This window comes from Fundulus heteroclitus, chromosome 4, assembly GCF_011125445.2.
Source record: "Fundulus heteroclitus isolate FHET01 chromosome 4, MU-UCD_Fhet_4.1, whole genome shotgun sequence".
NCBI classification, from domain to species: Eukaryota; Metazoa; Chordata; class Actinopteri; order Cyprinodontiformes; family Fundulidae; genus Fundulus; species Fundulus heteroclitus.
This window is the reverse complement of record NC_046364.1, coordinates 1,937,919-1,953,541: the sequence shown is the minus strand read 5'-3', so window position 1 is coordinate 1,953,541 and position 15,623 is coordinate 1,937,919. Positions and strand designations below refer to the sequence as shown.

Sequence of the window (15,623 nt, the reverse complement as noted above, 5' to 3'; positions counted from 1 at the left end):
TCCGCCCCCTTCAGAGAGTTCAGAGAGCACACATTCTTTTTTATTATTTATTGTTTTATTTTTTTTTTAAACTTGCATTTTTGGTAAAAAGTTAATTGAATAAAGGGTTCAGTTTGAATTCAGTGTTTGTGTCTGTATCTGAAAATAGGTTGCTAAGCAACAGCATTAAATGGCCAGCGCTGCCCTTAAAATCTATGTTTTAATTGTCGATATCGATCTATTTTATTGGTGTAGTCTTTTTCTACATCGTCCAGCTCTACTACAGTCAGACATGGGGGAGGTGGTGTGGTGATGTGGGGCTGCTTTGCTGCTTTGCTGCTTCTGGACCGGGACGACAGAACCGTGAATTCTGAAAATCCTGAAAGGAACTGACCTGCCATCAGATTGTGACTCTAAGCTCAAGAAAACCAAACATTTCACTTGGAGTGGCCTAGTCAAAGTTTGGAGTTGATGCTGTGACGTTAAAGACCCCCGGTTATCCCCAACCCTTGTTGGGCTTAGGGTGTGATTACTTCTTTACACGGGGTGAGGTCGGTCTGGATAGATTTTCTTTTCTCTTAATGAATGAAATCATCCTTTGATCCAGGTAAATAGCGTACAGGTGTGGATGGTGGAGGGATCTGGGCTTTGTTTTAGGAATGAACCTGGAGACGTCGGAGGGGCTTCCTCTGCTGATTAAAGCGCTGCCAAGAACCGGAGCTTTGGGTCCGTTTCTTCTCCGGACTGCATCAGGATCTCTTGTCTCTGTTGTTTTCATCGTTTGGGTCATTTGGTGCTCATTGTTCCAGCTCAGCAGGCGGGAAAGAAAAAGGAGGCCCAGAGTTGGTTCTCTGTTCTGGAAGCCTCCTTTCTAGCTTCAGCTCTTTGAAGCTGCATGAAAGGAGTTAATGTCCGCTAACGAGTGTCTTTTGTAGGATTGTGAACGTGTGAAGTTCTGGATTACTTTAATGAGCAGGTTTGATGGAAACCAGAACGTCTAGAGTTTGTTAAAAACTGGTGCTTACATGGAGCTGCTGGACTTTGCTCTGAGGTCCAGGTTGATTTCACACGCTGCTCTTACTTGTTAATGTAGCAAAGAGGGACTGTGTCTGTAGAGAACGCTGTTTTATTTCAAAGTGTGGCATCATGGGAGTTTGATTGGTCCTGAGGTCCAGGAGTCTTTTTCACATCGTCTCAGTACCTCCAGATGTTTCTTCTACACCTTCCTTTTGGTTTCATGAGCTCCTCCTGATGGAAGGAGACTCTGAAGCGGACCTAAAGAGGAGCTGAAGAGCATCTCTGGGGATTCCTCCTGGAGACGCTGCCTCTGCCACATCTGACCACAGGTCAGTGGAACGCAAAGGACGGATGGACAGGAAGGAGACCTGGAACCGGCCCAGATCTCTGTGGGTGGACTCAATCTTCCTTCTAGCCTCTGAATACCTTCACAAATAATTTCTGCTTGTCAACCAGGTTGATGTCTGAACTTTGACTAGAACGTCGCCACGTTGGTTTCTTTGTTCTCCAGCCGTTCTGTTGAAGATCTCCTACAGTGTTTGGGGTCATGGTCGTGTTGTTGACCCAGTTTGGGCCATGCTAGCTTTGTTTACATTCTCAGAATTTCACTATCGGATAAAAATGTGTTCAGATTAAATAATTGGATTGTACCGTTTATATGGGCACACAATCAATTAATCCGATCATTATTTATTCAGAATAGAACCACTCTGACATGCGCAGTTATCAATTTCCACAGAAGATGAAGAACTTCCGTCTTTGCTAAACTACAAAAATAGTAAACAAAGCAGTTTTATACGAGTCTGTTTATCTTCTGAGCGTCTAGCCTGGACTTTCACGATGTTCTAACTACGGCTTAAACTTTACTGAATAAGCAACAATTTTGAGCTCTTTTATTGTTTCTAACAGAAAGGTTTTATCGGAAGAACCGACAGTTTTGCTTCCAGATGTGTTTCCGCCACTCAAAGCAGAAAAACGTCACATTTACGTTGGGCAAGCATGCGCACTCAGGTTATATGAACGTTGATCAGATTATTAATCAGCATATATCACGCCTCTCATTCTGATACTATTTGATTCTAATTAATCTTAATCTGATCACAATATTCCGTTTAGCTCATTTACGTGATACATTTTTATTCCGATCGGCCGTTTTTTCCGATTACTTTTGTCGGTGTAAACGTAGCTGATTTAACTTCAAGGCGCCCAGATGTTGTAGCTCTAAAACACACCATCACTCCTCCACCTCCGTGGTTGTTATGAGGTCTTTGTCCTGACCTGCTGTGTCTGAATTTCTCCAAACACGACGCTTTGCATCATTCTCTGGTTCAGGCTCATCTGGTCAGCAGACATGGCTCCAGAGGTCTTGGGCTTCATTCATTCCTGCTTCCTTTTTGGAGGGAGAAACAAACCGTACCTGTTCTGGTTTATTTATCCTGAGAGGTGGATCACGCTGATGACCATCGGTCCTCTTTCCACCATAAAACCAGTTTTTTCCTCCATGTGTGGTGTCGCTGTAAAGGAGAGATCAGCTGGCCTGGGGAAGCAGCCTTCATGGTGACAGAATGGATTAGCAGGCTGTCCCGACCACATTAGTCCGAACAGGTCAGATGATAATTGATTAGTCTGATTAGATCCTGTCAGGCAGGAATATCCACATCAGACGGGAGTGAATTGAGTTATTAGATCGGGCGGCGCTCCCGTTCAGCTGAACGCTCCGGATGATGCTTAACGTTGAGGAACTGTTGTAATGGCTGTGATAATGATAATGGCTTCTGAACAGGCTCCTCCGCCTCGCCGGGCACACCGTCGCTCTTCACACATATATTCTGTCTGTGTGCTGCTGAGATATTGATTAAACAGTTTATTTTCAGCTGTGGAGCTGCTGCTTGGCGGCTGTTTTACTTCTTGTATTTGGCCGTTTTTTTGGCCTTCAGGCGTCGTCTCTCCTTCATTTTCATCATGAATGCTGCCCTGAGAAACACTCTCACTCCTCCCTCAGTCTCACTCCTCCCTCAGTCTCACATGTCTAATCCATATTTGTGTTTAATGGCCATGTTAACACCCTGGCATTGACTACAGAAACACATCGATGCCCCTAATTGACTGCATGAAACTGATAACGGACGTATCGACTGCTCTCTCAGGGGAGCGTTCAGAGCTCTGCATCAGAAGAACTTCCTCTTTTATTTCACTATATTCACTCCAAGCAGACATTTTTCACTATCTTAAATCACAAAATTGGATTTAATATTGTATTCCTATTACTTTTACTCTTTGGATAAATTCCTGGTAAATAAGAAAGTTGAATATAAAATTACCCATGAGCCGATGGTATTCAGTAACTCTATTTTGTGTCTATTCTAAATTCAATATCTGTTTTTTTAATAACTCAATTGAGACATACTGTATATGTGTGTATATTTTGTGTAGAAATGTAAAGATTAGAAACATTTTTATCCTGACTGAAGAGAAAATTATGAAAAATACTATTTTTTTTTACAATCCAATTATCATGTGAAAATGTGCTTTAAAATGTAAAACTTTGTCAAATATATTTTTTAATTTTAGATTTATTAGTTACAATCTTTTATGATTTCATAAACATTAAGGTGTAAATAAATCAATGAGTTAATTTATTGAGCATTTCTGTTGATTTAGATTGTTTTTCATGTCATATTCGTGCATTTTGCTGCTTAAATTTCAGCATCTTTGGACTTTTCGCTGTCCTAAAGTCTTCAGTCTTGCAGAGAAAAGCAAAGGGATATGACACAAAGTCACGTGAACAACAAAAAGCTCGTTCCTACATTACAGCCTTAATATGATCAATCTAAAAATAGTGATTAAGAAGGATGCAAAAGGAGAGATGCAGAAACTAATCACGAATTACCTCCTGCTTTCTGGAAGCTGATTAGCAGGTATGGGGACATTACTGGAAGGAAGGTTTTCTTTATTTCCTAAAGAAGTTTATCCTCTGAGCAAAGATACGGGTTGCCATGTCCTGACTGCAATGAAGCACATCCCTGTTCCTCCTGAAGCCTCTTTAGGATCATCTCTGCATGCACTGCAAACACTGGCAGAAGAAAAGATTCATCAGTGTTTCTGTGACTCTGTCCATTCTTAAAAAAGAAAAAGAACATTGCATAATACGGTAAAAACATTAGATAAATCTGCAACTGTAAGAGAAATTAGGCTACATCTCCAGGAGGTCTCCCTAAAACGAGTGTTTGCTCCTCGCTGCTGAAGCTGCAGCTTGGTTTTTGTCCTCCTCCACCTCGTCTCTGTGTCGCTCCAGGCCAGCTTTTCTGTCATCGCTTCATCTGACCCTCATGTTTACTGGTGTGGAAGGAGGGAGGAGGGGCGTGGAGGGGAGCAGAGAGCAGAATAACCGTCCAGCAGGGCTCAGATTCAATTAGACGAGCTCTAATTAGATCAAAAGCATCCATGAGGGCATGAATACACATGTTAGGAAGCAGAATATGCCTGCGTTGGTCTGTGCAGCCCTGACTCTGAGTCCAGACGTGTTTTCAGTGATATTTGAGCCGGATGGGTCCTGCTCCGACCCAAACGTCGCGTTTTCAGCCTTTTCAGAAGTCTTGATGTGAGGAAGAAAGTCACTGAGGAAGACTAGCAGAAGCACAGCCACCTTCGTCTTATTTGCATTTCTATGGCCAGCTTTAATATAAGGTTTTAAGCTTTTAGATTGAAAGCCTCTGTCTCCTGTATGACGTGAGCAAAAATCTCATTTTGAAGATTTAACGACGGTTAAACTAATAAAAGTTCCGTCTGCAGGGAGTGAAAATGTCAAAACAGCAGCTCGCCTTAATTATGTGGGAAGGTAAAGTTGTGCTAAGAAGCTTGATGCCAGGCGCTGAGATGATTCTCGGTTCTGACCCGTTAGAGGTCGGGTGATAGAATTATTCTTACTATTTCCTACATATTTTATGTTATTTACTATTTTCTTTACGTACATTGCATTTATCATATATATTTACTCTTTACTACTAAGAAGTTTTAAGGTTTTAGATTTCTCTGTTATTGTTGCAGAAGGCCTGCAGAAAGCAGAGAAATATGTTTTTAACTATGATAAGTGTTTTTATGAACTCTATTCAGCCATCTGGAGTGCTGCACTGTGTGAACTGCTCGGTTTTATCTGGAAGGTCACAGTTATTTTGCTTATCCCTACCCCTTAGATTCACAATGGAACCAGGGATTCCTTTTCCTAATAAATAGAGAGGGGGCGATGGATTTCCTTCAGATTGAATTTGGACATCTGTATTAAGCATCTTCGTTCGATCTCCTTGCAAGATTATTTGAAAACTAACCTCATTGTTGTCTCTCCTTCTTCTGTTGTTAATGAGTGTTTTTGGTGTTTAAACCTGACATTTGGTTAGCGCAGCTATTCCTGTGAAACCCTTGGTTCTTTCCTAAAGGCAGGACTAACGTCACGCTCCAGAGGAGAGGATTCATGATTTTAATGTTTTGGGCAAAGCAACAAATCAGCAAATGAAGGTTTCATAAATCTGAGGAATTGCTTTTAAGGCTCTATTGTTGGACTTTTTTCCCTCTGTAAAAAGGCAATAAAACCTAAATGCTGATGATATTTTAACATATTTCTGGGTCTGCAACCATCTAAACTGTATATATGTATATACAGTATAACTGTATGTAACTGTGTTTGTGATCTGATTGAATTTGACTTTGGAAAGTGAGATGACAGGTTTTATGAATTGACGCTATATAAATAAAATTAAATTAAATTAAACCTTATCTATGAATATATGCAAAGCTGTAAAATATGCGCTTTGACCTGCTAACTGAGGCCTGTAGAGTGTGAGGTGGAGCTCCTGGGTTTCATTTCTCTGAGCTTCCCGCTCTGACATTAGGCTGAACCTGCTGGATGTTCATCCTGGAAGCTGCTGAGATGTTCTCCTCCTGGGAAATGTGTTTATATGGAGAATGTAGAGCTTTCAGATAGTTTAGAAATGAACTTATAACTCTTCGCAGATGGACTGTAGGTAACACTGCTGTTGTCTTTCCACCCTGGCGTTGCATTAGCCTGCAGCTGTGCGCTCATAACCAGAAAACGGGTGAATCTCCTGCTTTCTCAGAATAGATTTTTCTGAGACGTCGACATTAAGTGGAGAACTCCGACCACCGCAGTGACCCTGGTGTTTCTTCTGTGCGTCTGCCTCAGGTGAACCAGGAGAATGTGGTGAAGGTGGGCCACAGGCAGGTCGTCAACATGATCCGCCAGGGAGGAAACCGGCTTCTGATCAAAGTGGTGACGGTGAGCCGGAATCTGGACCCCGAGGACACGGCACGCAAAAAAGGTACAGAAACGAGTTTGCAGCAGAAACGGCCAGTCGCCCTGTAAACTGAGACGCTCCTCTGTGCTGACGGGCAGAAGTTCACACGGTGGGTAAAGAGTCGAGGAAGCGTGTGGCTCAGGTGCGGCGCAGCAGAGCGCAGCTTTAAATCCTTTCCTACAGTAAAAAAAGGTGTGAAGATGTTTCTGCTGCGTGCGTCAGCCTCCAGTGTTACAACACCGGCCGCGCTGTAAGGCACCAATCTGACAGATTTCGTGTCGCGTCATGAAAACCCTCCGAGGCAGAAGGAAACCGGACTTCCTCTGACCTCAGAGACGTGTCAGTTCACGGCTGAGGTGTGTGCAGACTCCATGACCGCGGGGGAAACGGGCAATTATGGGATGATGAGGAGAAACAACCAAGTCTGACGTCACGTTGACCTGATTAGGAAGATTTCTTCTCCAAATGAGGAGAATAATAAAATCAGTAGAGATGTAAAGGCAGCGTTGGTGATTTTAGGGCGACATCACGGCACTAAATGACCCAAATTTATCTGCATTTACTGGACTTCTATGTGACGTTGCTGAAGACCAGCATCCCCGCAGCATGATGCTGCCTCCACCATGCTAAGCTGTGTCTCCAGCTCACTGACCTTCTTGGTCTGATCAGATCACTGAACACATCACGCCTCACTAATCTGTTATAAGCTACTTATTGCTGATCTGCTAATATTACAGAGGACTGTCTTCTAAATAAAAACCATTGTGTCTGTAGAATCTGATTGAATTAGATCTAGGAAAGAGCCTTGAGATGACGTGTATCATGAATTGGCGCTATATTAATGAGATTTAATTGAATTATCATATTTTTCTGATCTCTGCTGCTCTCCAGGCTCTTTGAATCGTTGAATTGTTTGAATTTGCTCACCTGCTGTCATACTGACGGAGATGCTTTCCTCGTTTTCCTGTTCAGATCTTCTCTTTGTTTGAGATGCATTAAAATTTTGTCTCTATGTGACGTTCTGCAGGGAAATAAAAGAACCTCCTCCTGTTCTTGCTCATCTCTCTCTGACTCTGTCTCCCTCAGCTCCTCCACCTCCAAAGAGAGCCCCCACCACCGCCCTGTCCATGCGCTCCAAGTCCATGACCTCAGAGCTGGAGGAACTTGGTAAGAGCCGCACGGCTTTCCTTTGTGACGACGGCACCATGAGGAAGTGTGTCTAACAGCTCCTCTTTCTGCCCCCCCCCCCCCCCTCTTTGCTTGGTTAACCTGACTGTAGTGGACAAAGGTAAGCAGTTAGCGGCGCGCAGCCTTCCTGCCTGACTGCAGCATCCCCCCCGCCTGCAGCGGCTGAATGAGGCTTTGCTTTAGTTTTGACTTGATGAAGGAAGAAAAGTGCTCGTCCCTCCCTCCTCATCTCCTGCTCTCCTCTTCCATCATGCATGAAGGCCCGACCTCTGCGCCCGTAGAGCTTTTACCGCCGTTTAACGCGTGCAATATCAGTGTGGCCGCTTTCCTGTTTCCTTTCTGTCTTCATATTTGTGTGCTGAGTCCCAGTGTGCAGAAAACAAAACGCTGCGCCGCCCTGATGCTGCTGACGCAGTCGACAGTCAGCGGTTCTGAGATCAGAGGACGACCCGTTGGAGCTGAGGAGGGAATAAGGGAGGGAGCGAAGGGTTAAAGGGTGCAAGAGGGGCTCATCTGATGCGTCCGCAGTAACGCGGTTTGCAGATGTGTGTTAAAGCGCGTTAAAGACGAGCACTGAGGTTTGCTGATATGAGATTTGCAGCTCCGACCCATAATCTGCTGGGTGTCCCCCTCCAGAGACGCGCTTTGGTTTGATACTTAATGGTCAAAGCCGTGACATCGTGGCTGCAAAGTTATGCGATGAAGGCAGAGAGACGTGGCTGCATGATGAGAGGAAAAATGCAACATTAATGTTGAATGTTTGACCCACATTCTCCTGATGCTTCTTCTTTTTTCCCAGTAAAAATTTCCCCCTCACTCTGTGGGCTTTAAAGTCAGCCGGACACTCGGTGTACTGAGAGTCCATTCATCAGCCCAAATATACAGTTCAGCATCAATGTCATTCATTTTCGAGTCTTTTTTAATATATTCTAACAGTTTAGTTGACTTTCAGACCTATTGTGAGTAGCTGGAAACCTCTGGATGTGACATTAACACACAACAGTCTCGTTGGTATCAGATCCAGGCCGTCATTTGCGGCTTTGATGTTGGACACATTGTGCAGCATTTCCTAAATGCAAACCAACAATAAATCACACACAGTTTGATGCATTCAGGTTCTGCAACTGAACTCCTGAATGCAGGAATCTGCGCCGGCACATCGGAAGCTAACGAGTTAGAACAAGTGAACCTGAAGCCAGTGGCAGTTCACGGTTCTCTGGGTTTTGTCAGCCACTTCTGCAGCTTTTTATCATGACAATGTGGGCCGATACCGGGACCGATATTTGTTAATATGACATATATTTCCCCACATCACATCCCACAGTTCAGAGCTGCTTCATCGTCACTGTCACATGAGAAAACAAATAATAACAAATAAACAACTTCCCACCGCTGGAAACACAAACGGCAACAAGATGCAAACAAATGTCGGCCCAGTTTCACTTATCGATACCGATATCAGTGCAGATATATCTCTGCTTTTTACAAAGCTGTGTGGGATGTGAGCAACAACGAGCTGTTAGATCAACTAAACAATGTTTGTAGAGTTCTGCAAGCGTTGCACGTGTCTCCATGGTGCTGCAGCTGCACGGTTCGATGGGGCGATGCGATGGAACTCATCTGATTCTTCTGATAACGGACTGCAGGTCCAGCGCTAGAAGACTATAATGTAAACAGTAGATCTACGGGCCCACCATGCTGTTACTAGCAGGTGTGCTTAGGAAAGCAATGCAGGCATGCTTTGAAAAGAAGACACTGAAGTTCACGTTTAACCTAATTTAATCAATCATAAATGTTTATTTTACTGCTATTAAAAGTGAACATATTAAGCTGCATTCAGCTCATCTTCCTCCTCCTGATGCCTGACGCCGTCACGTCACCGTTTATCTGAACCAAAACGCCACCCACAACATGGCGGCTGTGTGGATCTCCCCTCTGGACGCAGCGTCTGCTCCTCCGTGTTTCAGAGACCCATCAGTGGCTCTCAGGAGTCGACCTGCTTCACGGCTTCTGGTGCCGTCAGGCTGACACCCGGGCTCTCTGGTTCCTGTAGTTGGATTGAAAATCAGAATCATCGCGTCAGATGTGAAAGAAAAAAATAAGAATTGGTGTCGGCGAGTAAAAGAGTGATCAGTGCATCTCTGATGAAGAGTTTATGGTTCTAATCCGGGTCTGTCCACACCTGTCGAAGCTCAGAAGCCCGTCTAAACCCAGGCCCACTCTCCAGCGGGCTGCGGCGGGTCTCCAGTGATCGTAGCGCTCGTAATCAACCTGGGAAATAATGACTGATTACAGGCTAGCAGGTTCGCTGCTGCTTAGGACGGATGTTTCGCGTTAGTCATGGCAGGCATTGATGAAACTGTGACGGCAGAAAGAGTTTTAATCTGGTCATTTCCACGTGATCAGATGGGATCACCAGTCTCCACGTAAAAAACATAAACTCTCAGATCCTGCAGGAGGAAAAATGGATGAACTCAAAGCATTTGGTGATTCCATTTGGGATCCGGGGCGTTTATGTCCGCCATTTGAAGAACTGTTTTTTTTTTTTCTGTCACCTCTAAAGCCACGCTGAGGAAAAAGAAAGGTGGTAAGTTACCTTCAGGCATGTTCGGTCCGCCCCATCCTCCCCTCGCCGCTCAGTGAAGAACTAACTGTCTTTTTCTGTTTCTTTTTGGGTGATAATTTCTTTGTTTGACTCAGAGTGAAACCATGGTGTGTGTTTTTTTTAACCTGCATGATTTACAAGCTGTTCCTGAAAGGTTGCATGATAAAAAACGATGATGATGTGGAACAGAAACGTGTTGCTTGCTGACTCTCCCAGATGACTCAGACCGATCCCAGGATCCACCGACCAGGAAACCAGCGTGTCTGTTTGTGCATGCGGGCCGCCGTCGCTACATGTGTGTCCTCCTTCCTGTTTCCCCCCGCGTCGTTTGTGTGTTTTCCTCCAGGAAGTGTTTCACTCACAGACCGGTCGCCAGGGCAACGCGCTCCGGGCCGGGAGGCGGTTCGAGCGGAGCGCTGAAAATGTGTATCTTTCTGTGCTGCTGTCATTGATGGTCCTTTCCTCTGCTCTGTGTGTAGATGCGCAGAAGAAGAGGATTGTTTTCCAAGTGACTCTAAGTAATCACTCCCTCAATGCATGGAAGCTTTCTACATCCCGCGCAGAGCTAGTCAGGGAGGTGTGAGAGTGAAGGACAGGGCAGGGTTAGCATGGGCTGTCTCTGGATGACGTTTACGCACCGAATTTTATTTCTAAGGCTTCACAGCGAACGGATATCTGCTCCTCGTCAGGTCCTAAACTGAGCTTCATAGAGTCATTGCATGGAGTGATATGCTTCAAACAATGTAAATGTGGCTTATAGGCAAAGAAAACACAAAGTCTGCTTCCTCTGAACAGCAGAGTATCTAATTAGCCCAATTAGAATTAGCTTTTTAATACAAAAATGTTGTCATGAGCTACACCGTCATGAGGAGGACTGCTGACTGATGGTTGTCCATCGGACGGCCTCTGACACCCCCCACATGGAGGGGAAGCCACAGAGGGCCATCGCTAAAGAAGCTGTTCAAAGAGGAGGGGAGTTAATTCATGGAAAGTTGAGTGGAAGAAGGAAATGTGGCAGGAAGCGTTACAGAATGGAGCAGGGAGAAGTGAGAGAAGGCGTGGAATCAGACCCGTCTCCTGCAGATGTATCAGCAGATCTGGGCTTTGGACAAAAAGGGACTGGAGTGTAGCTCAGTGGTCCAAACAGAACAACAAATGAACAAAAAGAGTCATTCTGTTATAGATCAGCTGCTCTGTTTGGGACCGTTGTTCTGCTGGTGACCCAGTTTGAACCACGTTTGACTTTAAAATGTGTTGGTGTACTGAAGCGTTGCATCGCTGCTCCTCCAACGCCATGCTTTTCTATTCAATTACATTTTATTTATATATCAGCAAGTCATAATGCATGTCACTTCAAGGCTCTTTCTAAAGTCAGACTCCATCAGATCCTCCAGGTTGGTGAGAAAGTTTCCTCTCTAAGGAAACCCAGCAGGTTGCATCAAGTCTCTCCAAGCAGCATTCACTCCTCCTGAAAGAGCGTAGAGCCACAGTGGACAGTCGTCTGCATTGTTGATGGCTTTGCAGCAATCCCTCATACTGAGCATGCATGAAGTGACATGTTAGGAGATGACCATTGAACCCTTCCCAGGTTGATGGACAGAAACAGTTGCTTCTCTGAGGTCTTTACTGAAGTCTCGCCACGCATCTGTTGGCTCCTCGGCTGTAAACCGACTTTTCCACTGATCAGAAGTAAATTATCCTCCTAATTCCTGTGGAAAAATCAAGGGTGGACTTAGTTTCTCCTCTCACAGCTTCTCCATGTAAGTGAAGTTAGTCTTAAAGCAGTTCTGAGCCTTAGGTTGGACGCAGCTCTTTGTGAGACCTGCTGAGGACCAGATGAATTCCTGAAAACCCTTAGAAATAAGATTCTGTTCCGACTCTTTTCCGGGGCTAAATCCTTCCAGTGGCAGAACCTTGAAGGACGACCCTTTTGTGATGCCATCATCACACTCCAGCGGGAGGTTCGGTTCTGCCAAATTTGTCGTTGACGCCTTTCCTGTGTTGCAAGCTTGAAAACTAAACCAGTAGCGGCAAACTTGACAGACACAGCATCCATTGCTCGTTTTCCATCTCTGAGGGAACGCCCCTGAGACCTGGATGATGCTTCTGAGCTGGCTGTTTGGGAAAAGCTTGCACGGCTTCCAAGGCTGGGCATATTACGTCACCAAAGTCCTCATACCCTCCTTTTCCCTTCTCCCAGAGGAATTATTCCTCAATATTTACTGTTCTAGTTTCAGTTTTAGTGTGAAAGCACAAAGAGAGGGGCGCTGCGAATGACTGGCTTGTGTTTGACCCGTGAGGTCCAGCCCGGCCTCGGCTTCCCCGTGGAGTTTGACTGCATGTCGGTTCGGTTTGCAGATAAAGTGGAGGAGATGACGCACGCCCAGAAGAGCTCACCGGTGGACACGAAGATCGCCACGATCAAACCTCGGCCCTCCAGTCGCTGCTTGGTCACTCCTACAGACATGAATGTAAGCAGCTCCACTCATTTAAGGCATGAAAACACGTTCAGAGATGGATGTTATAGGAGGTTAGAGCAGAGGAACTGCAGCGTTTCACAGCACTTGACTTAGAATATTAGAGCCAGCTGAAATATTAACGTAAAAATCCCCATCCAGTCTTTGTTTCTGGGTATTTTCTTCCCAAAAAAAGCCAGACTTTGAGTTTATGTTTGAGATTTGGCAGCTTTTTCACTCATTTTTAGATCTGTTCTTCTACCTGACCAGGGGAACATTTTAACTTTGAAAGACTGTGAAGTATAAAAAAAAACAGTTATCTGCTTTATGCCAGGAGTTCAGCCGGCACGTATTTGGGAATCATCCTCCTGGAGCTAAAATCCTGCCTCTGTCTTTCAGACTGTGCTTCCTTTGCTGTTTTTATTGGAAAATAAATTAGAATTAACTGTTTCCGTTGATCCATCCCTTCAGCTTAGGAGCCTTTTTTATGCCTCGTTGATGAATAAGGCAAAGTTAAAGACGCATTTCTGTGAGAATATGCAGGTACTGGGTGGAAAGTGGGTGAAAAGTGACTAATGTCCAAAGGAAAATCTCAGCCAGGGAGACTATTAATCAAGACGACTTCTAAAAGCAAAAGGCAGAGATGCATCCAGAGTTTTTGCAAAGCTTTGCCCTACAGATAAAAGATTTCAGTTTCTTTTATCAGAATACTTAAATCATGCCTTTCCGCCATGAGCAGGCTTGTTTATATCAGAATCAGAGGCGACATGTGGCAGAAACCTAGCGCCCTGCGCCTGAAAGTCCTTGGACCCCATCCACAGCCTGCCGATTCTGAAAATAGTTAAGAACCTCTACACCCAGGGGTGTTGCGGTTGATGTGACCCTGTTAGGCTGCCATCCTGGTTCCTCGCTGCGTCTCCAAATGCAGGAAATCGTAAGGAATGGACTGGAGAAGCAGTTTTCAAGATGAATGCCAGGATCAGATTCTGCTAACTCTGCTTCTTAGAGGGCTGCAGAAAAGTGTGAATATCTGTTTGTATCATAAACAACATTCTGATTTTCAGTCCATGTATCACGACCGCCAGGGAGTAGCAGTGGTGCCGCCCACTGTGCCAGGAGCCTACCTGGGGATCCCAGAAAAGGGCACCATGAGGAAGCAGAAGTCCATAGGTAGGAGCATGTGGAGTCAGCGTGCACGTGCATGAAGGTGTGTGAATGTCAGCCGAGCCGCGCATGTCCAGGAGATTTTAGCCCGTCAGACTTTTCAGGCTCACAGGACCGTCTCTGTGTGCTGCAGCAACATTACAGCTAATTAAAGATAAATTAAAACGGGCCGGTCAGCAAAGCGTGCTCTCAGGAGGGAATATTGGAGGACATTTGGCATTTTCTGAAGCTTTGCTGTCAATTCACAGCCAGAGGAACGTCTCTGCGTTATTTCAGCCAAGGACCAATGTGATGGAAACAAAACAATGTAGACAATAAGGTGTCCTAATAAAAAAAAATCTTTCTGATTGGATTATCCTCATCTATAAATGACGTTCTTGCTTAAATACCAAAACAGCTGGTTTTATGTCTCAGATTAACATTTCTGAACTCCAATATGAGAAAAAATGCAAATTAATTGTTTCCCCCTTCTTCTTGGCCTCTGACTCAGTGACATTAGGAAAAGATCTTCAAGTAACCGAGACGCTCTTTCTTGACTTTATACATGATCGGATGAGACATTCGTGTGGTTGTCATGTTACAACGTTTTTTTATTTTAAAGTGGTTTTATGTGACTGACCAAAACAAAGTAGCGCATGATTGTGAAGTGGAAGTGGAATGAATTCATGGTTTTCAGATTGTGGGGTTGCATGCAGTCGTTTATCGTTTCCAACGTTTTCTTACAAGTAAAAGTCTGAATTGTGTGGCATGCATTTGGTCTTTGTTCCATTTACTGGTATCGATAGCTGCCATCAGAGGTCACCTGATTAGTAGACCACCTGTGTATGATCAGCCTCAGTATGCCCTGGATGGCCTTTATGGAAGAGTGAAAACAAACTACAGGCCACTTTGGAGACTCAGGAAAGTCCTGTACATAAAACTAACACTGCAAATCACCCTGAGAACTCCATACCCACACATGGTGGTGGCAGCATCATGCTGTGGGGATACTAGTCTTCAGCAGAGACAGGGAAGCTGGTAAAAGCACATGTGCTAGAATGGCCTAGTCAAAGGCCAGAACTAAACTCAACAGCACATCTGTGGCAAGACTTCAAAGCTGGCTTTTTCCCGGATTCTCTCCCCCATCCAGTCTGGCTGAGATTATGTGACACAAATACATAAGCAATTCTCTTCACTTTCCAAAAAAAGTAAAAAACAAAACAACTGGACTTGTTTTCCGTAGTTTGAAGACGTTTCGCTTCCTCTCCAGGGAGCTTTCTCAATTCAAAAAGTCTGGAGTAATGCAGAGTAACAAGCTTTATACCATTGCCTAACAAAGGCCTTGTAATTAATGGCTTAGATAACATGCAAATTCAACAGAAACAGGTCCACCCCTTAGTAATGGGCGGTCGTTAAAGTCATTAAGACAGCAGATTGGACCGAAACTGGTCCACTCCTCTGTAACGAGAAGTTGTTAGGGTTGTTATTGGCCTGGCTTAAAACGGGTGCATTTGAATCGTTTTTTTGGAAATGTTTGACTTTAGCACCAAACTTCACGCAACCCTTTTTTAAGATGCGCTGCTCCATAACGGCGGCAGGCTCTGCCAGTCAGAGACAGCCTAACCCTAAACTAAACCATAACTCTGCGCCTTTACAACCGTTTATGATCCTTCGGCCCGTCACGAAGAAGGGAACCGCTGACAGGAACCTCATGCATAGCCAGAGTTTTTGGACTGTTGGGGCTTGGAGTGGGTCGCAGAGGCTCCAGGTATGTCACTGACATAAACCAGTTATCACAGGGGTGTCAAACATACGGCCCGCGGGCCGGATCCGGCCCGCCGAACAATTTAGTCCGGCCCTGTGGCTAAATGCATTATCATTATTAAAAAAATATATATATTTTTTTTTTTTCTCCCAGTGTCCTGT

The 15,623-nt window shown here is 44.7% G+C and overlaps 1 protein-coding gene across 7 annotated transcripts in view; it reads left to right on the top strand.

Moving 5' to 3' along the window:
* Positions 1-15,623, top strand: part of LOC105937705 (SH3 and multiple ankyrin repeat domains protein 2) — a 308,586-nt gene that overhangs the window by 272,849 nt on the left and 20,114 nt on the right. For 3 of the 7 annotated variants that reach the window (XM_036135845.1, XM_036135846.1, XM_036135851.1), the window contains 6 exons: positions 6,194-6,329; positions 7,392-7,472; positions 7,585-7,593; positions 10,057-10,080; positions 12,457-12,569; positions 13,619-13,724. In XM_036135845.1, coding sequence (XP_035991738.1) covers positions 6,194-6,329; positions 7,392-7,472; positions 7,585-7,593; positions 10,057-10,080; positions 12,457-12,569; positions 13,619-13,724 — 469 coding nt within the window. The remainder of the gene's footprint in view (positions 1-6,193; positions 6,330-7,391; positions 7,473-7,584; positions 7,594-10,056; positions 10,081-12,456; positions 12,570-13,618; positions 13,725-15,623) is intronic. The other 4 variants (XM_036135848.1, XM_036135847.1, XM_036135849.1 and 1 more) reach the window with 4 other exon arrangements.